Source organism: Rhinoderma darwinii, chromosome 2, assembly GCF_050947455.1.
Source record: "Rhinoderma darwinii isolate aRhiDar2 chromosome 2, aRhiDar2.hap1, whole genome shotgun sequence".
Taxonomy (NCBI): domain Eukaryota; kingdom Metazoa; phylum Chordata; class Amphibia; order Anura; family Rhinodermatidae; genus Rhinoderma; species Rhinoderma darwinii.
This window is the reverse complement of record NC_134688.1, coordinates 165,112,686-165,138,815: the sequence shown is the minus strand read 5'-3', so window position 1 is coordinate 165,138,815 and position 26,130 is coordinate 165,112,686. Positions and strand designations below refer to the sequence as shown.

The 26,130-nt window shown below is 46.0% G+C and overlaps 1 protein-coding gene across 3 annotated transcripts in view; it reads right to left on the bottom strand.

Annotated features, from left to right (window-relative positions):
• The window catches only part of NALCN (sodium leak channel, non-selective), a 722,821-nt gene that overhangs the window by 205,768 nt on the left and 490,923 nt on the right, over positions 1 to 26,130 (bottom strand). For all 3 annotated transcript variants that reach the window (XM_075852442.1, XM_075852444.1, XM_075852443.1), the window contains one exon: positions 12,588 to 12,662. In XM_075852442.1, the coding sequence (XP_075708557.1) occupies positions 12,588 to 12,662 (75 nt within the window). The remainder of the gene's footprint in view (positions 1 to 12,587; positions 12,663 to 26,130) is intronic.

The following is a 26,130-nucleotide window of genomic DNA, read 5'->3' as shown; positions in this document are numbered from 1 at the left end:
ACTTTCGGAAGTGGTGCGTAGCTTCTCGGTGGAATGACCCTGCCTTAAGGTGCCAGTTTAGGTTGGGTCTGTCGAATGCCCTGAAAGACCTGCTAGTTAGCTATCCCTCTTCTGACTCCCTAGACCAGGTTATGGCTTTAGCGATACGACTTGACCGACGTCTCAGGGAACGACAACGTGAACGTTTATGTGTTTTCTCCTCCGACTCCCCCATGATGCCTCCCGAAGCTCCGTTGCTTCGTTCCTCCCCGAAAGATTCAGAGATACCTATGCAACTCGGGGCCTCCGTGTCCCCCCAACAACGTAGAGAATTCCGCAGGAAGAATGGTCTCGGCTTCTACTGTGGGGACGACAAGCATCAAGTGAACAACTGTCCTAAGCGTAAGGTTGCAGCCAGAGAACTTCCGCGTCTAAGTGATCATCGGGGAGGTCACTTGGGCGCACAGGTATTTCCCGTAAATATGAAACGTACTAAGATCTTGCTTCCCTTTCAAGTCTCTTTTGGTGGTAGGTCTGCTACCGGCAGTGCTTTCGTGGATTCAGGGTCCTCTACTAATATCATGTCTGTGGAATTTGCTATGTCCCTTGCTATGCCTCTTATTGATTTGCCTAAACCTGTCCCGGTAGTGGGTATCGACGCCACTCCTCTTGCTAATGGTTATTTTACACAGCATACCCCTGTTTTTGAACTCCTTGTTGGCTCCATGCATTTGGAGCAATGCTCTGTACTGTTGATGCAGGGATTATCGTACGATTTGGTGCTAGGTCTTCCCTGGTTGCAGTTGCATAATCCTACGTTTGACTGGAATACTGGGGAGCTAACCAAATGGGGTAATGAATGTTGTACGTCATGTTTTTCTGTTAATTCTATTTCTCCCCCTAAGGAGGCGAATACGCTACCCGAGTTTGTTCAGGACTTCGCTGATGTTTTCTCTAGGGAGGCCTCCGAAGTGTTACCTCCTCATAGGGAATACGATTGCGCTATCGAATTGGTACCAGGAGCTAAGCTTCCTAAGGGTAGGATATTTAATCTTTCTTGTCCCGAACGTGAAGCTATGAGAGTGTATATCCAGGAATGCCTGGCCAAGGGTTACATTCGCCCCTCTACTTCTCCGGTTGGTGCTGGCTTCTTCTTCGTAGGGAAGAAGGATGGTGGTTTTAGGCCATGCATTGACTACCGTAACTTGAATAAGGTCACTGTAAGGAACCAGTATCCCCTTCCTTTGATTCCTGATCTCTTTAATCAGGTTCAGGGGGCCCAATGGTTTTCTAAATTGGATCTACGGGGGGCGTATAACCTTATTCGCATCAAAGAGGGGGATGAGTGGAAGACTGCGTTTAACACGCCCGAAGGCCATTTCGAATACCTCGTCATGCCCTTTGGGTTGTGTAATGCCCCTGCGGTCTTCCAGAATTTCATAAATTAGATTTTGAGAAATTACCTGGGGATTTTTCTGGTAGTGTACCTTGATGACATACTGGTGTTTTCCAAGGACTGGTCCTCCCACGTGGAGCATGTCAGGAAGGTGCTCCAGGTCCTTCGGGAAAATAAACTGCTTGCCAAAACCGAAAAATGTGTGTTTGGGGTACAGGAGATTCCATTTTTGGGTCAAATCCTCACTCCTCATGAATTCCGCATGGACCCAGCCAAGGTTCAGGCTGTGGCGGAATGGGTCCAACCTGCCTCCCTGAAGGCGTTACAGTGTTTTTTTGGGTTTGCTAATTATTACAGGAGATTTATTGCTAACTTCTCGGTCATCGCTAAGCCCCTTACGGACCTCACTCGCAAAGGTGCTGATCTCCTCCACTGGCCTCCTGAGGCTGTCCAGGCTTTTGAGGTCCTTAAGAAGTGCTTTGTCTCGGCCCCGGTGCTGGTTCAGCTCAACCAAATGGAGCCATTTATCGTGGAAGTTGACGCATCTGAGGTGGGAGTGGGGGCTGTCTTGTCCCAGGGTACCAGGTCCCTCACCCATCTCCGCCCCTGTGCCTACTTCTCCAGGAAGTTTTCGCCAACTGAGAGTAACTATGATATTGGCAACCGCGAACTCTTAGCCATTAGATGGGCATTTGAAGAGTGGCGCCACTTCCTGGAGGGGGCTAGGCACCAGGTAACGGTCCTTACCGACCACAAGAATCTGGTGTTCCTAGAATCTGCACGGAGGCTAAACCCGAGACAAGCTCGATGGGCGTTATTTTTTACCAGATTCAATTTTTTGGTTACCTATAGGGCTGGGTCTAAAAATATTAAGGCTGATGCACTGTCGCGTAGCTTCATGGCCAGCCCTCCTTCGGAGGAAGATCCTGCTTGTATTTTGCCTCCAGGTATAATCATTTCCTCGATCGATTCTGATTTAGTCTCTGAAATTGCTGCTGATCAAGGTGCAGCTCCCGGGAACCTTCCTGAGAACAAGCTGTTTGTTCCCCTGCAATTCCGGCTAAGGGTACTTAGGGAAAATCATGACTCCGCACTATCTGGCCATCCAGGCATCCTGGGTACCAAACACCTCATTACCAGAAATTATTGGTGGCCTGGGTTGCCTAAAGACGTTAAGGCCTACGTCGCCGCTTGTGAGGTTTGTGCTAGGTCCAAGACTCCCAGGTCCCGACCAGCGGGCTTACTGCGTTCGTTGCCCATTCCCCAGAGACCTTGGACACATATCTCCATGGATTTTATCACCGATTTGCCTCCATCCCAAGGCAAGTCGGTGGTGTGGGTGGTGGTGGACCGCTTCAGTAAGATGTGCCACTTTGTGCCCCTCAAGAAACTACCCAACGCCAAAACGTTGGCTACCTTATTTGTCAAACACATCCTGCGTCTCCATGGGGTCCCTGTCAATATTGTTTCGGACAGAGGGGTACAATTTGTTTCATTGTTTTGGAGAGCCTTCTGTATGAAGTTGGGGATTGATCTGTCCTTCTCCTCTGCCTTCCATCCTGAAACCAATGGCCAAACGGAGAGGACTAATCAGTCTCTAGAACAATACTTAAGGTGTTTTGTCTCTGACTGTCAATTTGATTGGGTCTCTTTCATTCCCCTCGCCGAATTTTCCCTTAATAACCGGGTCAGTAACTCGTCTGGGGTCTCTCCTTTTTTTTGTAATTTTGGGTTTAATCCACGATTCTCCTCCGTTTCACCTGGTAGTTCCAACAATCCTGAGGTAGAGGTCGTTCATCGGGAACTGTGCACAGTCTGGGCCCAGGTTCAGAAAAACCTAGAGGTGTCCCAGAGCGTACAAAAAACTCAGGCTGATAAAAAACGTTCTGCTAACCCCCTGTTTATGGTCGGGGATCTGGTGTGGTTGTCGTCTAGGAACTTGCGTCTCAAGGTTCCGTCCAAGAAGTTTGCTCCCCGGTTTATTGGGCCGTATAAGGTCATTGAGGTCCTCAATCCTGTCTCCTTCCGGCTGGAGTTACCCCCGTCTTTTCGGATACACGACGTGTTTCATGCCTCCCTCGTCAAACGCTGCTCCCCGTCCTTGGCTCCCTCGAGGAGACCTCCTGTTCCCATCCTCACCCCGGAGGGGGTGGAATTCGAGGTGGCCAGGATTGTGGACAGCAAGATGGTCCAAGGCTCCCTCCAGTACCTGGTCCATTGGAGAGGATACGGGCCCGAGGAGAGGACTTGGGTACCCGCCCGGGATGTTCACGCTGGGGTATTGGTCAGGAGGTTCCACCTGCGTTTCCCCAGTAAGCCAGGTCCACTTAGAAAGGGTCCGGTGGCCCCTCATAAAAGGGGGGGTACTGTAAAGGATCTGCCAGGCACTGCGGGGTTAACTCCCAGAACTAATCAGTCAGCACCTGAGAATACATCCCTGAGACTGACTCCTGCTTCCACCATTCAGGCTGGCAGGCTTAGGAGTGGGAGAGCCTATCGTAACCTGGCCAGACTCAGCTAGCTCCCGCCCTCGGTCTATTTAAGCCTGCACTTCCTGTCCCTCGGTGCTTGTTATTGCTTTTGTTTATTTCCTTGTGGTTCCTGGCCCAGCTACAGCTCCTGCTATTTTTGATCCTGCTCCATACCGACCCTGGCTTACCGACTACTCTTCTGCTTTTCGTTTTGTACCTCGCACACTCCTGGCTTGACTCGGCTCGTTCACCACTCTGGTTGCTCACGGTGTTGCCGTGGGCAACGGCCCCTTTTCCTTGCTTGTGTTCCTTGTATGTTTGTCGTGTTTGTCGTGCACTTACTGAGCGCAGGGACCGCCGCCCAGTTGTACCCCGTCACCTAGGGCGGGTCGTTGCAAGTAGGCAGGGACAGAGTGGCGGGTAGATTAGGGCTCACTTGTCCGTCTCCCTACCCCCTGCCGTTACAGTATATGTGTTTTTTTAAACATTTTTTTAATTTTTAACACTCTTTATTTATTTTTCTTTTGTTTTGATAACATACAAAATATTTTTGATATGAAATCTATTAAAAGACAAATCATACAAGGAAATAAACATTACTGTAGGTGAAGAGCCTCAATGCAAGATGATACTGTAATGAAGGGGGTAAGGAAACAGACAAGTGAGCCCTAATCTACCCGCCACTCAGTCCCTGCCTACTTGCAACGACCCGCCCCAGGCGACGGGGTACAACTGGGCGACAGTCCCTACGCTCAATAAGTGCACGACAGACAAACAGACAAGGGTACACAGAAGCAAGGGAAAAGGGGCAGTTGCCCACGGCAACACCGTGAGCAACAAGAGTGGTGAACGAGCCGAGTCCAAACAGGAGTGTACGAGGTACCAAACGCAGAGCAAGAGAGTAGTGAAGAAGCCGAGTCAAACCAGGAGTGTACGAGGTACCAAACGCAGAGCAGGAGAGTAGTCAGTAAGCCAGGGTCAATATGAAGCAGGGTCAAATGGTACAAGAAGCTGCAGCAGGGCCAGAAAACCAACAGAGAAGAATCACAAGCAAGGAGGAACAGGAAAGGCAGGTATAAATAGACAGAGGGCGGGAGCTAGCTCCGTCTGACCAGGCTGTGATAGGCTCTCCTACTCCTAAGCCTGCCATCCTGAGTGGTGGAAGATGGAGTCAGTCTCACAGACATAGAAGCAGGTGCAGACTGATTACCTGTGGGCGTGGATACAGAAGCTGTGCCTGGCAGATCCTTAACAGTACCCCCCTCTTATGAGGGGCCACCGGACCCTTTCTAGATGGACCTGGTTTATTGGGGAAACGAAGGTGGAACCTCCTGACCAATACCCCAGCGTGAACATCCCGGGCGGGTACCCAAGTCCTCTCCTCAGGCCCGTATCCTCTCCAATGGACCAGGTACTGGAGGGAGCCTTGGACCATCTTGCTGTCCACAATCTTGGCCACCTCGAATTCTACCCCCTCAGGGGTGAGAACGGGGACAGGAGGCTTCCTCGAGGGAGCCAAGGACGGGGAGCAGCGTTTAAAGAGGGAGGCATGAAACACGTCGTGTACTCGAAAAGATGGTGGCAACTCCAGTCGGAAGGAGACAGGATTGAGGACTTCAATGACCTTGTACGGCCCTATAAACCGGGGAGCAAACTTCTTGGACGGGACCCTAAGGCGCAAGTTCTTTGACGATAGCCACACCAGATCCCCGACCATAAACAAGGGGTTAGCAGAACGTCTTCTATCTGCCTGAGTTTTTTGTATACTCTGGGACGCCTCTAGGTTCTTCTGAACCTGGGCCCAGACTGTGCACAGTTCCCGATGAACGACCTCTACCTCGGGATTGTTGGAACTACCAGGTGAAACGGAGGAGAACCGTGGATTAAACCCAAAATTACAGAAAAAGGGGGAGACCCCTGACGAGTTACTGACCCGGTTATTGAGGGAAAATTCGGCGAGGGGAATGAATGAGACCCAATCATATTGACAGTCAGAGATAAAACACCTTAAATATTGTTCTAGAGACTGATTAGTCCTCTCGGTTTGGCCATTAGTTTCAGGATGGAAGGCAGAGGAGAAGGACAGATCAATCTCCAACTTTTTACAGAAGGCTCTCCAAAACAAAGAAACAAATTGTACCCCTCTGTCAGAAACAATATTGACAGGGACCCCATGGAGACGCAGGATGTGTTTGACAAACAAGGTAGCTAACGTCTTAGCATTGGGTAGTATTTTGAGGGGCACAAAGTGGCACATCTTACTGAAGCGGTCTACTACAACCCACACCACCGACTTGCCTTGAGATGGAGGCAAATCGGTGATAAAATCCATGGAGATATGGGTCCAAGGTCTCTGGGGAATGGGCAAAGAACTTAATAAGCCTGCTGGTCGGGACCTGGGAGTCTTGGACCTAGCACAAACCTCACAAGCGGCGACGTAGGTCTTAACGTCTTTAGGCAACCCAGGCCACCAATAGTTTCTGGCAATGAGGTGCTTGGTACCCAGGATGCCTGGATGACCAGATAGTGCGGAGTCATGATTTTCCCTAAGTACCCTTAGCCAGAATTGCAGGGAAACAAACAGCTTGTTCTCAGGAAGGTTCCCAGGAGCTGAACCTTAATCAGCAGCAATTTCAGAGACTAAATCAGAATCAATAGAGGAAATGATTATACCTGGAGGCAAAATACAAGCAGGATCTTCCTCCGAAGGAGGGCTGGCCATGAAGCTACGCGACAGTGCATCAGCCTTAATATTTTTCGACCCAGCCTATAGGTAACAAAAAAATTTAATCTGGTAAAAAATAACGCCCATCGAGCTTGTCTCGGGTTTAGCCTCCGGGCAGATTCTAGGAAAACCAGATTCTTGTGGTCGGTAAGGACCGTTACCTGGTGCCTAGCCCCCTCCAGGAAGTGGCGCCACTCTTCAAATGCCCATTTAATGGCTAAGAGTTCGCGGTTGCCAATATCTTAGTTACTCTCAGTGGGCGAAAACTTCCTGGAGAAGTAGGCACAGGGACGGAGATGGGTGAGGGACCTGGTACCCTGGGACAAGACAGCCCCCACTCCCACCTCTGACGCGTCAACCTCCACGATAAATGGCTCCATTTGGTTGGGCTGAACCAACACCGGGGCCGAGATAAAGCACTTCTTAAGGACCTCAAAAGCCTGGACAGCCTCAGGAGGCCAGCAGAGGAGATCAGCACCCTTGCTAGTGAGGTCCGTAAGAGGCTTAGCGATGACCGAGAAGTTAGCAATAAATCTCCTGTAATAATTAGCGAACCCCAAGAAGCACTGTAACGCCTTCAGGGAGGCAGGTTGGACCCATTCCGCCACAGCCTGGACCTTGGCGGGGTCCATGCGGAATTCATGAGGAGTGAGGATTTGACCCAAAAATGGTATCTCCTGCACCCCAAACACACATTTTTTGGTCTTCGCAAACAGTTTGTTTTCCCGAAGGACCTGGAGCACCTTCCTGACATGCTCAATGTGGGAGGACCAGTCCTTGGAAAACACAAGCATGTCATCAAGGTACACTACAAGAAATACCCCCAGGTAATCTCTTAAAATCTCATTTATTAAATTCTGGAAGACCGCGGGAGCATTACACAACCCAAAGGGCATGACGAGGTATTCGAAATGACCTTCGGGCGTGTTAAACGCAGTCTTCCACTCATCCCCCTCTTTGATGCGGATAAGGTTATACGCCCCCCGAAGATCAAACTTAGAGAACCATTGGGCCCCCTGAACCTGATTAAAGAGATCAGGGATCAAAGGAAGGGGATACTGGTTCCTTACAGTGACCTTATTCAAGTTACGGTAGTCAATGCATGGCCTAAGACCACCATCCTTCTTCCCTACGAAGAAGAAGCCAGCACCTACCGGAGTAGTAGAGGGGCGAATGTAACCCTTGGCCAGGCATTCCTGGATATACTCTCTCATGGCTTCACGTTCGGGACAAGAGAGATTAAATATCCTACCCTTAGGGAGCTTAGCTCCTGGTACCAAATCGATAGCGCAATCGTATTCTCTATGAGGAGGTAATAATTCGGAGGCCTCCTTAGAGAAAACATCAGCGAAGTCCTGAACAAACTCAGGTAGCGTGTTCACCTCCTCAGGGGGAGAAATAGAATTAACAGAAAAACATGACGTCAATCATTCATTACCCCATTTGGTAAGATCCCCAGTATTCCAGTCAAACATGGGATTATGCAACTGCAACCAGGGAAGTCCTAAAACCAAATTGGACGATAATCCCTGCATCAACAGTACAGAGCACTGCTCCAAATGCATGGAGCCAACAAGGAGTTCAAAAACAGGGGTATGCTGTGTAAAATAACCATTAGCAAGAGGAGTGGAGTCGATACCCACTACCGGGACAGGTTTAGGCAAATCAATCAAAGGCATAGCTAGAGACATAGCAAATTCCACAGACATGATATTAGCAGACGACCCTGAATCCACGAAGGCACTGCCGATAGCAGACCTACCACCAAAAGAGACCTGAAAATACGGGAAATACCTGTGCGCCCAAGTGACCTCCCCGATGATCACTTAGGCGCGGAAGTTTTCCGGCTGCTTATTCTTACGCCTAGGACAGGTGTTCACTTGATGCTTGTCATCCCCACAATAGAAGCAGAGACCATTCTTCCTGCGGAACTCTCTACGTTGTTGGGGGGACACGGAGGCCCCGAGTTGCATAGGTACCTCCGAGTCTTCTGTGGAAGAACGAAGCAACGGAACCTCGGGAGGCATCATGGGGGAGTCAGAGGAGAAAACACAAAAACATTCACGTTGTCATTCCCTGAGACGTCGGTCAAGTCGTACCGCTAAAGCCATAACCTGGTCTAGGGAGTAAGAAGAGGGGTAGCTAACTAGCATGTCTTTCAGGGCGTACGACAGACCCAACCTAAACTGGCACCTTAAGGCAGGGTCATTCCACCGAGAAGCTACGCACCACTTCCTAAAGTCAGAGCAATACTCCTCAACAGGTCTCTTACCCTGACGTAAGGTCACCAGCTGACTCTCGGCAAAGGCAGTCCTGTCATAAATGAGTCCGAGAGCAGAAAAGAAACGATCAATGGAGGAAAGTTTAGGGGCGTCAGGAGCCAAGGAGAAGGCCCATTCTTGGGGCCCTTCCTGGAGCCGGGACATAATTATACCCACCCGCTGGTTCTCAGAACCTGAGGAGTGGGGCTTTAAACGAAAATAGAGCCTACAACTCTCCCGAAAGGAGAGAAAATTCTTTCGGTCCCCTGAGAACCGGTCAGGCAACTTGAGGTGGGGTTCAAGCGGTGAGGTGAGGGGCACTACCATGGTAGCATCAGGCTGGTTGACCCTCTGAGCCAGGGCCTGGACCTGTAGGGAGAGACCCTGCATTTGCTGAACCAGGGTCTCAAGGGGATCCATAGTAGTGTGAGGGACCAGGGTAGAGTAGGTATATGGGCTTGTGATTATGTAATGAAGGGGGTAAGGAAACAGACAAGTGAGCCCTAATCTACCCACCACTCAGTCCCTGCCTACTTGCAACGACCCGCCCTAGGCGACGGGGTACAACTGGGCGATGGTCCCTATGCTCAATAAGTGAACGACAGACAAACAGACAAGGGTACACAGAAGCAAGGGAAAAGGGGCAGTTGCCCACGGCAACACCGTGAGCAACAAGAGTGGTGAACGAGCCGAGTCAAACCAGGAGTGTACGAGGTACCAAACGCAGAGCAGGAGAGTAGTGAAGAAGCTGAGTCAAACCAGGAGTGTACGAGGTACCAAACGCAGAGCAGGAGAGTAGTCAGTAAGCCAGGGTCAATATGAAGCAGGGTCAAATGGTACAAGAAGCTGCAGCAGGGCCAGGAAACAAAACGATAAAAATCACAAGCAAGGAGGAACAGGAAAGGCAGGTATAAATAGACAGAGGGCGGGAGCTAGCTCCGTCTGGCCAGGCTGTGATAGGCTCTCCCACTCCTAAGCCTGCCATCCTGAGTGGTGGAAGATGGAGTCAGTCTCACAGACATAGAAGCAGGTGCAGACTGATTACCTGTGGGCGTGGATACAGAAGCTGTGCCTGGCAGATCCTTAACAGATACACTTAAGACTTCTATATACAACAATCACATTTAAATCACATACAAAAAAGCTATCCACCCCGCAGTATTATCAAAAAGGGACGTAAGGGAAGGGTATGGATATATAAAGGAAGCGGGGAGGGGGGGCATGAGATGATCCAACTCAATGGGTTAGAAAACATATAAAAACATAAAAGAAAGCACAATGTCTCATGAGAGAAAGTAGAGTAAAGAAGAAGAGTCAATCACGGTGTGGTAGATGTGTGTTGTGCCAGAGTCTGAAAATCAATCCAAGGTTGCCAAATTTTAATGAAAGTATCATGTCTTCTATCCGCCCAGCTGGACAATTCTTCAAATCTACATATTTGGGCTACGTTAGTCAACCAGATTTGTAAAGGGGGTGGTTGAGTTTGCAACCAATAAAGCGGTATCAGAGTTTTCGCTGCAGCAAGTAGGTGTGTGGTTAGTTACGCTTTGATGGCTTATAAATATCAGAAGGCTTAGAGAAAGCAATTATGTCAAATGACAAAACCAGATCATTACCAATGATCCGCCCAATCATTCCTTCTACCTGCTCCCAAAAGGGGATTATAACAGGGCATGACCACCATATGTGTGTATATGTTCCAATGTCCGCTTTACATCTCCAACATTCTGACGAATCAGCCATGTTATGTCTATGCAAGAACTCAGGTGTTCTATACCATCTGGACAAAAGCTTATAATGATTTTCCTGAAGGCGCACACAATTCGAGAAACCATGTGAATTTCTAAGAATAAAAGTAGTTTTTAGTGGTAGAGATGGTAGTACCTGTCTCCTCTTCCCCTGATGAAATAAAGGCAGGCTTAACAGACGAGGACCTACTCACTAAGGTATTATACAAATTTGAAATTTTCCTAGTATTGGGAGTCTGAGCTAACAATATCTTTTCCATATCATTTACATCTCTAAGTGAGGAATGAAGGTTTAAAAATTGCGAGCACAGCTTCTTGAAGTGAGCATACTGTAAGAATGTGAGGCGTATCCCTGGTAAATGTGTTCGGAAATGAAGTTCATCCGGTACTATATGATCAGGATATCCCTAACAGAATATCTATTAAGTGCCTCCCACATGTCTGGATATGCTATAATGTCTATGTTCAGAAGGTCAGGTACAAGCCCCATCGGTAAACAAGGGGAAGGAGATGGCATGAGGGAGGGGCATAAAGAGTACCAAACCTCACACATTCCCTTAGTCAGGGGGTCAAAAGAGGGTTTTCTAAATACCCTTGGAGCAGGTCTCCACAAATTCTTATAACAAGAGGCCTCCCACAGAGACTTCAGAGCAAGGATAATGGTTCGTTCTTTGGAAGGCTTAACCATGTCCATCCATCTATTAAGCTGGATAGCTTTATAGTATAACTGCATGTCAGGCATACCAACACCTCCAGCTATTTTTTTAGTTATTAAGAGTGAGTGAGAAAGTCTTGGCTTCTTATGATTCCAAAGAAACTTAGAGAAAATCCCTCTCAGAGATTTGAAAAAAACCTGTGGAAGGCCCACAGGGACCATTTGTAGTACATACAGAATCTTGGGCACAATATAAGTCTTCAACAGATTCTTTCTGCCTAACCATGAGAGAAGAGGAATATCATACTCTTTAGTTAACTTAGTTGCTTCTGAAAGAAGGGGGGAGTAGTTTAAGTGGTATAAATCGGAACATTTATTTGACAAGCGAATTCCTAAATATTTAATGTTGCTCTTGGACCAGAGAAAAGGGGACGTTGATTGCTCCTTCAGCATATCAGTCCGCGAAAGAGTTATATTCAACACCTCAGACTTGTTAAAGTTAACCTTAAACCCCGAGATCTTTCCATATTGAGTTAGTATATTTGTGAGCGCAGGTAGACGTATATGTGTTTTTTTTTAACACTTTTAAGAAAAATTGTTTTACTTTTATTTTTACCGTGAACACTTTTATTTTTTACAATCATCATTTGATGGCTTCTATAATTCTTTAGTATATTCAGTATACCAAAGCAATATTGCCTGTCAGTATTACACTAACAGGCAATCTATTAGGTCCTGCTTTTGGCACTGCCTAATAGGCATATAGTTATGGCAGGCCTGGGGGCCTTTGCTAGGCCTCCGACTGCCATGCAGGGGTGGACAGATCATATATGCGACCTGGGCAGCTGCACATGGGCCCAGCAGGCAAGGGGGACTCTCTGCTACCTCAAAAGCAGCTTGCAGAATCCTAATATTTATTAAATACTTGGAGAGGCATACGGGAGATTCTCTATGATAAGCGGAATGCTTTATGATTTGAGAGTAAAGGATCCATAAACTGTTCTTGCACAGGGCCCCCTGCTACATACGTCCACCCCTGCTGCCGTGGCAACCCATCATCGCATCGCAGGGCACCGATGGAGTAACAAAGGGAGCCCTCTACACCTAGATGCCACAGTTACCATTGATCAAGGGATCTGGGATCAGAGTAATCTCAACTTTGCCATTTTAGTAGGATGTCGGCTGTATATTGCTCTTTTTTTGTGCCATCAGTTGTACATCTATTTGCGGCAATGCACCTGCGGTTTGGTCAGGTAGTTACGTCCATTTGCGGGAAAAGGTTAACATGAATTTGTACACCTCTGTCTTTGTAACGGATTTGCGTTAGCAGAAACAATAACTGATTCGATTACCTGTTTGAGCTTCTTTAAATCTTCATCAAGCTCTAGATTGTCCAAGATAACTGCCACAAACAAGCTGAGCAAAATCTATAAATAAAAAGATAGAAAACAATCATCATTACAAGAAGCTTACAGCAGCAACTAGGTAACATGATTCAACTTGTGTGGACCAATGTCCCTTTACATTACATTTGCAATTGTAACATATAGACAAATTACCTACGACCCATGAAAGGCAAACAGTACCAAACGTAATGCAAGCACTGAAACCTTACATACAGATGAAGCAGAGACTATTGCATTTAACAGTGTACCAATATCTCCAAAGATAGCGGATCATATCTAGCATCTGTTGTCAGTGAGATGTCATTTATGCAGGATATTTCCGTTTTTTTAAATCAATTTTTTTTTACATTGTGTACAATTGACTGGAATAATCTTATCTATCTATTTATTTCCTGTTAATTAATGATTGGTTTATTGTCCAATATCATATATTATCCATTCTGTAGATCTAAAAGTATCGCACTTTATTTTTAATGAAATCTTTCCTTTGGACTATCTTTTCCTCAAGGTTTATATTATTCTGCGAAGGTATGAAGCACACATTTGCTGTTTTTGAAAACACATTGCAATATTACATATAGATAATACATTTTCATTGTTCAGAGTTAATATATAATTTGTTTTAAGAAAGATATGAAAGATTGCTTTCAGGTTTTCTTCAAGCACACCACAGTTTATATAAAAACCTCTAAAATGAAGGAATCAACCAAAAGCAGATATTGATTCCAACCGTGTCATGTAGAGTAATAAACTGTTATCATTTCAATAATTTCTACACATTGATACAAATTTTTGTTTAAAATGATAAAAAAGTGTTATGGCCGCCACTCCCCGCCACTGTTCTATACGTTTCCGGTGTCTGATCCCTCCTGGATACTCATCCCTGATGTTAGCATCTGGTGGCCTCCCACGCCGCAAACGCTCTGCTCTGGGTTCTAGTGCGCACTGATTCTCTCTGCCTTAAAGGGCCAGCATGTGCCAAATTATCCACCCAGCTTTCCCTAGTTATAAAACATCCTCAGTTTACTGTGTTCCTTGCAGGAGCAATTAGTTTCTTCCTAGCTAGTCAAGTAATACTCAAGTAAAATTACATTAGTTTTTGGATTTCCTGTGATTGACCTCTGCCTATAAGTTTTGACTATCTTTGCCTGACAGTTTAAGCTGTCTACCCAGGAGAGACAATGCAGACACATCTCGGGACCCTGTCTATATTGTGGCCTCGGAGGCCATCTTGTGGGTCTGTGTCCTCAAAAGCCCCAGAGCCTAGGGTTGGTGGGAGAGACAACCTTGGGTAAAGAAGGACTTTCGTCTAAATTATCCATTCCCGTGACCATAGTGTCCGGCGAAAAAACGCATCGGGTCTCTGAGTATCTGGACTCTGGTGGATCTTCTCCAATTGCCCACTACCCCTCTGGAAAGGCCGTTGATGGTTGCATCTGTGAACGGACTGCCTCTGCTAGACCCAGTTGTAGCTGTGACCAAGTCACTGAGGCTTCAAGTGGGAGCCCTCCACTCCGAGCTCCTCTCGTTCTTTGTCCTGGCTAATGCCGTCAATCCTGTGCTGCTGGGCCTGCCCTGGCTCCGACTACATTCCCCAGTCCTGGACTGGAATTCTGGAAAGGTTCTCAAGTGGGCCTCCGAGTGTCTCAACTGTTGCCTGGTACAGATTAGTTCGGCTCAGCCTCTACTGCCGCGGTCCTTGGCAGTATTGCTCAGTCATTATGGGGCGAATGACTGTACTATCGATCTGGTTCCTGGTGCATCCCTTCCCCATGGTAGGGTATATCCTCTCTCCTTGCCAGAGACTCTGTTCATGTCTGCCTATGTTAAGGAGAACTTGGAGAGGGGCTTCATACGGAAGTCTTCCTCCTTGGCAGGAGCCGGGTTCTTCTTCATCAAGAAAAAGGATGGTTCTCTGCATCCTCGCATCGATTACCTGGGTCTTAACCAGATCACGGTAAAAAATAGGTATCCATTGCCATTGTCTGATCGCATACGTGGTGCCGAGATTTTTTCTAAACTAGACCTGCTTGGGGCTTACAACCCAATACAGATTTGCCTGGGAGACGAATGGAAGAGTGCATTTAACACCCGTGACGGACACTATGAGTATCAAGTAATGCCCTTCGGCTTGTGTAATGCTCCTGCAGTCTTCCAGGAGTTCATTAATGACATCTTCCGTGACCTCTATGTTTGTGTTGTGGTCTATCTTGATGACATCTTGATTTTTTCACCAGATCCAATGACTCATCAGAGACATGTCCGCCAAGTTTTGCTGCCGTTAAGGGAGAATCGCCTGTACGCCAAGTTGAAGAAGTGCGTGTTCGAGAATGATGCTCTACCCTTCCTGGGCTACATTATCTCGAATCAAGGGCTCAAGATGTATCCTGAAAAGGTAAAGTCCGTCCTGGAATGGCCACGCCCTCAAGGCTTGAGGGCCATATAGCGCTTCCTGGGATTCGCCAATTTCTACAGACAGTTCATTCCAAACTTCTCCTCACTGACATCTCCTATCTCTAACCTCACCCAGAAAGGCATGAACGCCAAGGTTTGGACTCCAGAGGCAGAGGCCGCAATTAATAGCCTGAAGAGTGCCTTCACGTCAGCCTCTATCCTCCATCATCCAGATGTTTCTCGACAGTTCTCGTTGGAGGTGGACGCCTCCTCTGTCGGTGCTGGTGCACTCCTGTTCCAGAGAGGCTCCAAGGGCAAGTCAATGGTATGTGGCTATTACGCTATGCTCTTCTCTTCCGCAGAACACAACTTTCTAGATTGGGGATCGGGAGTTACTGGCCATCAAATTGGCTCTGGAGGAGTGGAGACATCTATTAGAGGGCGCAGTTCATCCCATCTTGATATTTACAGACCACAAGATCCTCACTTATCTCCAGACGGCCCAACGACTGAATCCTCATCAGGCCAGGTGGTCGCTGTTCTTTGCCCGGTTCCAGTTTCAGCTCCCCTACCCTCCGGCCGACAAGAATGTGAGGGCCGATGCCTTGTCCAGGTCATTCGAGACAGAGGACACTATGGAGTCTCCACAGAGTATCATTAACCCGTCCTGCAGCGGGGAGGACTTTTGTGCGTTTGGCTGACAGGAGAAGAATCCTCCGCTGGGGGCACAGTTCCAAATTCACAGGTCACGCGGGTGTCTGTAAGACCCGAGACCCGATTGCTCGTCAGTTCTGGTGACCCACGCTTTCCAAAGACATCACGGACTTTGTCTCCTCCTGCACGATGTGCGCAGCAAATAAGGTTGCCCACTCCAAACCGGCGGGTCTGCTCCAGCCGCTGCCTGTGCCCGAGGCCCCCTGGCAACATATTGCTATGGACTTTGTCACGGACCTGCCTCTCTCTGCTGGTTGCAGTACGGTCTGGGTGGTGGTGGACCGATTCTCCAAAATGGCTCATTTCGTTCCACTGACCGGCCTACCGTCTGCTTCCCGACTGGCCAGTCCCTTCATCATACACATCTTCCGGCTGCACGGCTTACCTCTACATATTGTGTTAGATCGGGGGTTCAGTTCACCTCAAAGTTCTGGAGAGCTCTCTGCATACTCCTTGATGTGAAGTTGGACTTTTCCTCTGCCTACCATCCCCAGTCCAATGGTCAAGTCGAGAGAATAAACCAGATTATGGAGAACTATCTACTACACTTCATCTCCAGGCAGCATGATGACTGGGTGCAGCTGCTTCCTTGGGCTGAGTTCTCGTACAACAACCACACTAGTGAGTCCACCGCTAAGAGTCCATTCTTCATTGTCTATGGCCAGCACCCTCGAATACCTCTTCCTGTTTCCACTACGTCCCAGGTGCCTGCAGCTGACTCTGCATTCAGGGACTTTCTACAGATCTGGCAGGAGACTCAATCTTCTATTCTGCTGGCGGTTGACCGCATGAAGAGAAAGGCAGACACAAGAAGACGAGAGCCTCCACAGTTCCTTCCAGGCACTAAGGTCTGGCTGTCCTCTAGGAATATCCGGCTGAGGGTGCCATCGCAAAAGTTTGCTCCCAGGTTCCTTGGACCCTTCGAGGTATTGCAACAAGTGAACCCTGTTTCCTACTAGCTTCGGCTGCCTCCTACCCTCAAGACTCCTTCAAAGTCTCCCTGCTGAAGGTGCCGATCTTGAACCGCTACTCCAAGACTTCCACTCCTGCAGTGGCTCCCAGCGGTTCATCAGAGACTTTTGAGGTCAAGGAGATCCTGGACACCAAGAGAGTGGGTGGAAGAACCTTTTATTTGGTGGATTGGAAGGGGTTTGGTCCTCAAGAGAGGTCCTGCCTGGGAGCCAGAAGAGAACCTCAATGCCCCTATTCTCCTGAAGAAGTTTTTCTCTCATTCTGGCCCCAAGAGGAGGGGGCGTAAGAGGGGGATACTGTCATGCCCATGGCCACGGGCCATCAGGCTTACTCACCTCCTGACGCCCACAGCCATGGAACTGTGAGCGCTGGTCCCTGTCTCCTCCTCAGGAGACGCCAGCGCTCACTTACGCTTCTTCCAGCCGGGTCCCGTAGATGATGGCTGGTACATACAGGGATGATGGCTGGTATAAACAGGGATGATGGTGGTTATATACAGTGATCATGTCTGGACCAGCCATCATTCATGTATATAACCTCTATCATCTCTTTATACAACCCCATCATCTCTATATATACCAGCCATCATCTCTGTGTATAACCCCCATCATCCCTGTATGTACCAGCCATCATCCCTGTTTATAACATCCATCAACCCTGTAAATACCAGCCCGGCTGGTATATACAGGGATGATGGGGTTTATATACAGGAATGATGGCTGGTATATACAGGGATGATGGTGGTTATATACTGGGATGATGGGGGTTATATGCAGGGATGATGGTTAATCCAGCTATCATCCCTGCATTAACACCCATCATCCCTGAATATATCAGCCATTATCCCTGTATACAAATCCCATCATCCCTGTATCCATTCATTATTGGGGAGGGGTACTTGCTTACCTTCTCCTCACACGCAGGCTTCTTCTGCTCCCCTCTGGTGGCCAGCATCAGAGGTGTGCTCTAGCAGACATGCCTAGTGTGTGGCACGTCTGCTAGAGTATTGTGGTGTGGGAGCTGCAGTCATAGCAGGGGCAGCAGGAGCGGCGCGGCGGTCATGGCGGAAGCGGCGGTCATGGTGGGGGCGGCGGTGGTCACAGTGGGCCCCACCATCTCAGTGGGCCCAGGGTCAATGCCCCCTCTGCCCCCCTGCTAGCTACGCCACTGTGTTAGATTACTGGTGTCACGGACACAGGGTATGTGGACCCACTAGGCCGCTCCGCCGTAGAGGAGAGGCAGCTGACCAGGTCACAGTCTATATGAAAGTCAATAGTAGATAGTAACGCTTGGGTACCTGAACTAGTCCAGACGGAGGCTGTGGCTTCAGCACGGATGGAGGCCAGTGCAGCAGGTAGCGCCAGACGTGGCGGGCAGTATCCGATGTGGCAGAAGACACTGGACGTGGCAGAAGACACTAGGCGTGGCAGAAGAAACTGGACGTGGCAGAAGACAGCAGCTGCAGTAGGCACGACTCCAACATTGGTATGCACAGGAACAAGAACAGTACTGGACACAGGAACAGGAAACAGGGTACGGGTAACAACTGGAAGGGGAAAAACTAAGGGACCGTTTGCAAAACAGACTGGGATAAACTAACAACGCTCGGGCAAGGATCAGAAGGCCTGGGGCCTTCTTATAGACCAGGAAATCATGGCAGTTGATGATGATGACAACTTCCTTTGTGCGCGCGCTGGCCCTCTAAGGCCGGGCACGAGCGTGTGCGCACCCTACGGGACACAGCAGAACGGAGCGGAAGTGAGCGCTGGCGTCTCCTAGGAAGGTGATGGGAACCAGCGCTCACGGATCCATGGCTGCGGGCGTCAGGAGGTGAGTAAACCCGACGGCCCGCGGCCATGGACGCTACAACTGGTCTGCTGAAAGATAAACATTGGTTTCTAAACTGTTATACATTTGCAATGTGTATTCTAATGCCTAAGTCATATTAATAACTTTTGAAAAAATGTCATCTGCGTTTAATATGCCTGTGACTTTGTTACAGCTCCTGAGTGTGGACAGTCCCCTCAGTTGAGAGGGTAATGTCATTGGTGGAGCAGAGGTTGAATTTAGGGTGATATCTGGGGATTAATGAGGAAATGTAGTCAGTAGCAGAGGGGTAGGACTTGACCACAAATTTACAAAACACCAGTGTCATTATTTGCAGGATCTAAAAATTAGTAGGTTTGACTGTTTTGACTAGTCATTGTCAAGGATCTGCATCGGTGTAGGTTATAGTATCTTTTTACCTTTAGGGTATGTTCACACACACTAATTACGGACGTAATTCGGGCGTTTTTGCCCCGAATTACGTCAGAAAAATGCGCCTCAATAGCGTTGACAAACATCTGCCCATTAAAAGCAATGGGCTGACGTTTGTCTGTTCACACGAGGCGTATATTTACGCGCCGCTGTAAAATGACGGCGCGTAAATAGACGCCCGCGTCAAAGAAGTGACCTGTCACTTCTTGGGGCGTAATTGGAGCCGTTATTCATTGACTCCAATGAAAAGCAGCGCCAATTACGTCCGTAATGGACGCAGCTTTCAAGCAACTGCACATGCTGTTACGGCTGAAATGACGGGGCTGTTTTCTCCTGAAAACAGCCCTGTAATTTCGGCCGTTACGGACGCTGCCGTGTGAACATACCCTTAGATGTTCAACAGTAACGAAGAAATGAAGAAAGCCTCCAGCTCACCTTGTATTGCTAGTTCATTAGAATAACCCCGCACGGATCCTCGTGTCGGTTCACGATGGTGTATAGCAGCAAAAAGGGGAAAGATGGATCCAGCGTGGATGCGTTTAAAATGGAAAAAGTTCCAAGTTTAATTAATCAAATAATTCTAAAAAGAGTAAGACTTGGTTGAAAGTGTAAGATCCTGGAGTGTGAGGAAAATATCCAGTGTAGAAAAAGCCTACGCGTTTCTGACGCTATCTGCGTCCTTAGTCATGGCAGCCATGACTAAGGACGCAGATAGCGTCAGAAACGCGTAGGCTTTTTCTACACTGGATATTTTCCTCACACTCCAGTATCTTACACTTTCAACCAAGTCTTATTCTTTTTAGAATTATTTGATTAATTAAACTTGGAACTTTTTCCATTTTAAACGCATCCACGCTGGATCCATCTTTCCCCTTTTTGCTGCTTAGATGTTCAACGTCATACTTCTAATGTGATGATTTTCACTCTACTCTGCAATTTAGGAGGTGTTTAACCATGGCTAAAGAATGGATAAGAATCTAGATTTTTTTCATTGTGTAATGTTGATTTATAACTTAACATATATCTATATATAAATACAAGCAGTGTATCTCCATTTCATATGATTACATATCGCCAGAAAATGAATGATCCATTAGTTGCTGTGATGACATCACTATTAATACAATTAAACTGAGCTATTGCATGGTTTGCACTATAACCTAAGCATTCATTTGATCAGGCAAATTCCTATCATTTAAACATGAATTCTCATAAAACGTGATAGATTTGCTTGTAGCAACCAACTACTAGAACCATATTTGTTGCTATGGGCAGCAACGCCTCTTTTTGTCATTGAGCTGTAATGTCTATAAGGGTACGACCACACGGACCGGCCCTGACACGGTCGCAACGAGGCCAACAACCGCGCTGGCACTATGTAGGAGCGGCTGACAAATACCTGGTTAAGAGGTATTCCGGTTACATGCGCATGCGCACTGCCGCTCCATTCATTCCCTATGGTAGTGCCGGAGATAGTCGAGTGCAGTGTTCGGCTTTTTCCGGCACTGCCATAGAGAATGAATAGGGGGTAAGTTGTTGTAATTTGCAAAATCGTGCGGCCATAAAGGATGTATTAATTCATGGCCGCACGATTTTGCAGATAAAGGGACGGTTTACCAGCGTTAACATGCGGCCACTAACAGGCTGTTTGACAGCCGCACCGAACATGGTGTTTGTTAGCTGCGTTGTGACCATGTCAGGGCCGCACAGTGTGGCCCTACCCTAAAAGTATTAGTGATGTCAGTAAACAACTCATCAGCTTAACTCCTTAATGACCGGGCATGTTTGTACCTTAATGACCAAGCCAGATTTGTCAAATCTGGTATGTCTGACTTTATCAGTGAATAACTCTGTGAAAGTTTTGAATATCCAAGTAATTCTGACATTGTTTTTTCGTCACATGTTGTACTTTATTTTAGTGGTAAAAGTAGACTGATACGATTTGCGGAAATTAATAAAAAAATAGAGAAATTGAAGAAATGTTGTAAAAATTATCATTTTTCCTTATTTTTAACTGCAATATGTCACATATGTACATACACACTGTACAATATTTTTAATTAAATATATATTTCCATCTCTTTACTCTATTTTGGCAGCACTTTTGAAAAAAAAAATTTTTTTTGGAGCAATTTGGAAGACTTACAAATTTAGTAATTATTTTATACATTTTGAAGTACATTTTGTTTTCCTGCACCAGGCCAGGTTTTCAGAGGCTCATAGGTGTCAGAATGGTGGAAACCCCCACAAGTGACCCCATTTTGAAAACTACACCCCTTAAGGTATTTATTAAGTGGTGTTGTAAGTATTTTGACTCTACAGTTTTTTTGTAAGAATTCATGCAAAGCAGGCGTAAAAAAATATAATTTCACTTTTTTCATAAAAGTTTCACTTTGAAGACCTATTTCTGTGTAAAGTGACCATGAGAATGAAGAAACACACCCCAAAATATATCACCCTGTTTCTCCTGTTTTCAAAAATGCCCCCATTGTGACCCTAATGCATTGCTTGGACACACGACAGGGCCCGAAAGGGAGGGAGCACACGGAGGCTTTCAGGACTCATATTTTGCTTGAAAATGTTTTAGGCCCCACTGTACATTTGGAGAGGTTTTGAGCTACCAGAGCGATAGAATCTCCCCATAAACGACCCCATTTAGAAAACTAGACCCCTTAAGGTATTTATCTAGGGGTGTAGTGCGTACTTTGACCCCACAGTTTTTTGCTAAATTTAATGCATAGCAGGTGAAAAAAAAACAAAAAACACTTTTTTCATTAAAGTATCACTTTGAAGACCGATTTCTGTGTAAAGCAACCATGAGAATGAAGAAACACACCCCAAAATATATCACCCTGTTTCTCCTGTTTTAAAAAATGCCCCCATTGTGACCCTAATGCATTGCTTGGACACACGACAGGGCCCGAAAGGGAGGGAGCACCCGGAGGCTTTCAGGACTCATATTTTGCTTGAAAATGTTTTAGGCCCCACTGTACATTTGGAGAGGCTTTGAGCTGCCAGAACGATAGAAACTCCCCATAAACGACCCCATTTAGAAAACTAGACCCCATAAGCTATTTATTTAGGGGTATAGTAAGTATTTTGACCCCACAGTTTTTTGCTAAATTTAATGCATAACAGGTGAAAAAAAAAATTATTTCACTTTTTTCATAAAAGTATCAGTTTGAAGACCGATTTCTTTGTAAAGCGAACATGAGAATGAAGAAACACACCACAAAATCTATTACCCTGTTTCTCCTGTTTTCAAAAATACCCACATTGTGGCCCTAATGCGCTGCCTGGACACACGGCAGGGCCCAAAAGGAAGGGAGCACCCGGAGGCTTTCAGGACTCATATTTTGCTTGAAAATGTTTTATTCCCCACTGTACATTTGGAGAGGCTTTGAGCTGCCAGAATGATAGAAACTCCCCATAAACTACCCCATTTCAAAAACTAGACCCCATAACATAATTATTTAGGTGTATAGTAATTATTTTGCCCCCACAGTTCTTTGCTAAATTTAATGCATATCAGGTGAAAAAAAAAATAATTTCACTTTTTTCATAAAAGTATTTGTTTGAAGACCGATTTCTTTGTAAAGTGAACATGAAAATGAAGAAACACACCACAAAATCTATCACCCTTTTTCTCCTGTTTTCAAAAATACCCACATTGTGGCCCTAATGCGTTGTTTGGACACACGGCAGGGCCCCAAAGGAAGGGAGCACCCGGAGGCTTTCAGGACTCATATTTTGCTTGAAAATGTTTTAGGCCCCACTGTACATTTGGAGAAGCTTTGAGCTGCCAGAACGACAGAAACTGCCCATAAACGACCCCATTTCGAAAACTAGACCCCTTAAGGTATTTATCTAGGGGTATAGTTAGCATTTTGACCACACAGGTTTTTCGCTAAATATATTGGAATTAGTCTGTAAAAATAAAAATTTACTTGAAACAACACAGAAATTTTTATTATTTACAAGGAATAACGAAGAAAATGCACCCCAACATTTGTAAAGCAATGTTTCCCGATTACGACAATACCCCATAATAAACTGCTGTTTGGACCCACAGCAGGGCTCAGAAGGGAAGGAGCGCCATTTGGATTTATGATTTTGCTGGAATGGTTTTCGGTGCCATGTCGCATTTGCAATGCACTGGAGGGACCAAAACAGTGGAAACCCACCAAAAGTAACCCCATTTTGGAAAAACATTCAAGGAATTTTTCTAGGGGTATAGTGAGCATTTACACCCCACGGGTCTTTTGCAGAGTTTATTAGAATTAGGGCGCGAAAATTAATATCAAAATTTTTTCCACTAAAATGTTGCATTTTCTCATTTTCACAAGGGATAACGGAGGAAAAAAAACAACCATTTTTTTATAAAGCAATTTCTCCGGAGTACGGAAATACCCCACATGGGGTCATACATTTTTTCATTAGAAATGAATTAACCCTTTCAGGACTGATCCAGTTTTTGCTTTCTTCTTTTAGATTTTCACTCCCCGCTTCCCAAGAGCCATAACTTCTTTATTTTTCCATCAATAGAGCGGTGTGAGGGCTTATTTCTTGCGGGAGGAGCTGCAGTTTTTATTGGTACCATTTTTTGGTACATAAAAAGTGATTCAAAAGTTGTATTACATTTTTTTTTAGAGCGAAGGTGACAAAAAAAACAAAACAGCGATTTTGGCGGTTTCAATTATTAAATTTTTTTAAGGTGTGCACTGTGCAAATTAAATAATGGTATATTGTAATAGTTTGGACTTTTACGGACGTAGCGATACCAATTTTGTTCATTTTTTTACATTACTTTAGAAGAAAAATGCGAAAAGGTGTTTTGTTTTTTTAACTTTAAAAAAAAAAATTCTCACTACTAATAACTATAATTCTTCTACACATTTTATTAATCAATCCCCTTAGGGGACTTGATCCAGCGATCATTGGATCGCTGGTACAATACACTGCAATACTAATGTATTGCAGTATATTCTTACAGGCTTCTGTAACAGAGCGATTGCTGTTCCTGTCCGTTAGTACCGAGGGGGCCTGCTGTAATACACAGCCGACACCCGCAGTGTATGGAGCGGGCTCAGCACGTGAGCCTGCTCCATACATCAACCGCCGCACCGTGACGGGCAATTAAGTCATAGTGCGCAAATGGGTTAATGCACAGCGGATGGTTCAAAGTGAAAATTTCAATTTTCCACCGATATGCCATTTTAGTGCATAATATGTTGTGCCCAGTTTGTGCTACAGAAGACAAATACCTCATAAAACGTTAAGCGGGTTCTCTCGGGTATGGCGACGCCATATGTGTGGGCGCAAACTGCAGCTTGGGCACGCTGCAGGGCTCAGAAGGGAGGGACGCCATTTTGCTTTTGGAGCGCAGATTTTGCTTGGTAGTTTTTCTGTTTTGGGTTTCGCTGGTATTTCAGTTTATAATGTGGGGGTGTGTGTAATCTGTGCGGAGAACATCAGGGCATAATAAGAGGGTATAATAATGGGGTAAATAAATAATAATTCATAGATATGTGACTGGTGTCGCACTGATAAATGGCGCCCGATCTTATCCGCTTTTCGAACACTCTGCACATTTTGCATCGCCATGTTCTGAAAGCCAGAACTTTTTTATTTTTTCACCACCGGAGCCCTGTGAGGGCTTATTTGTTGCGGGACAATCTGTACTTTTCATTGGTACCATTTTGGGGTACGTGCAATTTTTTTTTTTTATCACTTTTTATTCCATTTTTTTGCAATCCTGAGAAAAAAACAGGAATTCTGACACCGTTTTTTAGGTTTTCTTTTTGCGGCGCTCACCGTACGCTATAAATTAAATTTTTACTTTATTCTGCGGGTCGGTGCGATTACGGCGATACCATATGTATATAGGTTTGGTCCTTTTTTTTAGCGTTTGCACAATAAAATGATTCTGTGTCACCATATTCTGAGAGCCATAATTTTTTTATTTTTTAGTCAAAAAAGCTGTGTAAGGGCTTGTTTTTTGCAGGACGGATAGAAGTTTTTATTGGTACTATTTTCGGGTACATGCGACTTTTTGATCACTTTTTATTCTTTATTTAGGAAGCGGTGGTGACCAAAAAATTTTTGATTCTGTCGTCGTTTTTTATTGATTTTTTTTGGGGTGTTCATCGTGCGGGGAAAATAACATTACAGTTTTATAGTTGTAGTCGTTACGAACGCGGTGATACAAAATATGTGTACTTTTTTAACGTGTTCATTTTTTTTCTATAATAAAAGTCTTATTATAGGAAAAAAAGCATTTTGTGTTTATAGAACTTATAACTTTTATTTTTACACTTTTTTTAAAACATTTTTATTACTTTTTTTACTTGTCCCACTAGGGGACACTTAGACTTGCAGCTTTGATCGCTGCTAGAGTACATTACACTACACACGTAGTGTAATGTACTCTAACTGTCATTGTGACGTGACTGTCACACTGACAGGAAGCAGAGGAGGAACGGCCGGAGGCTGTTCCTCCGAGGCTTCCGTACATGGCAACCCGGAGGTCATTATCTGACCTCCGATTGCCGTGACAAGCATCTGTAGCCCCCACGATCAGCGCGCGTCTGTCACTCTGTGTTTACACAGAGTGACAGTTTGAAATGCGGACGAAAATGAACGTCCTGGTGCGGGAACTAGCAGCCGACCAGGACGTGCATTTTCGTCCTTGGTCGTGAAAGGGTTAAGGCCGGGTTACAACCTAGCGTAAACGCTGCTGAATTTCTGCAACTGAATTCTCTGCAGAAATACCGCAGCATTTTCAGTAGCAGCAAAGTGGATGAAATTAAGAAAATCTCATGCCCATGCTGCGGAAAAAAACGTAAACGAGTAAACGTCAATAAATTGACCTGCAGTGCGCAATTTAAATCCACAGCATGTCAATTTATGCTGTGTTTTCGTTTATTTTCCATTGCCGGTTTTCCCCATTGAAATCAATGCGGATGCAAAATCCGCAACAGAAAGCCAAGTGTTGCGACATTTGCGGCGTATTCGCAGGGATTACGCCGCAAAAATCGCAACTACGGAAAAAGAAAACAAAACATACTTACCCAGAAGTCTGTGTTTCTATGTCCAGTCCGGCCTCCTGGGATGAGGTTGCATCCCATGTGACCACTACAGCCAATCACAG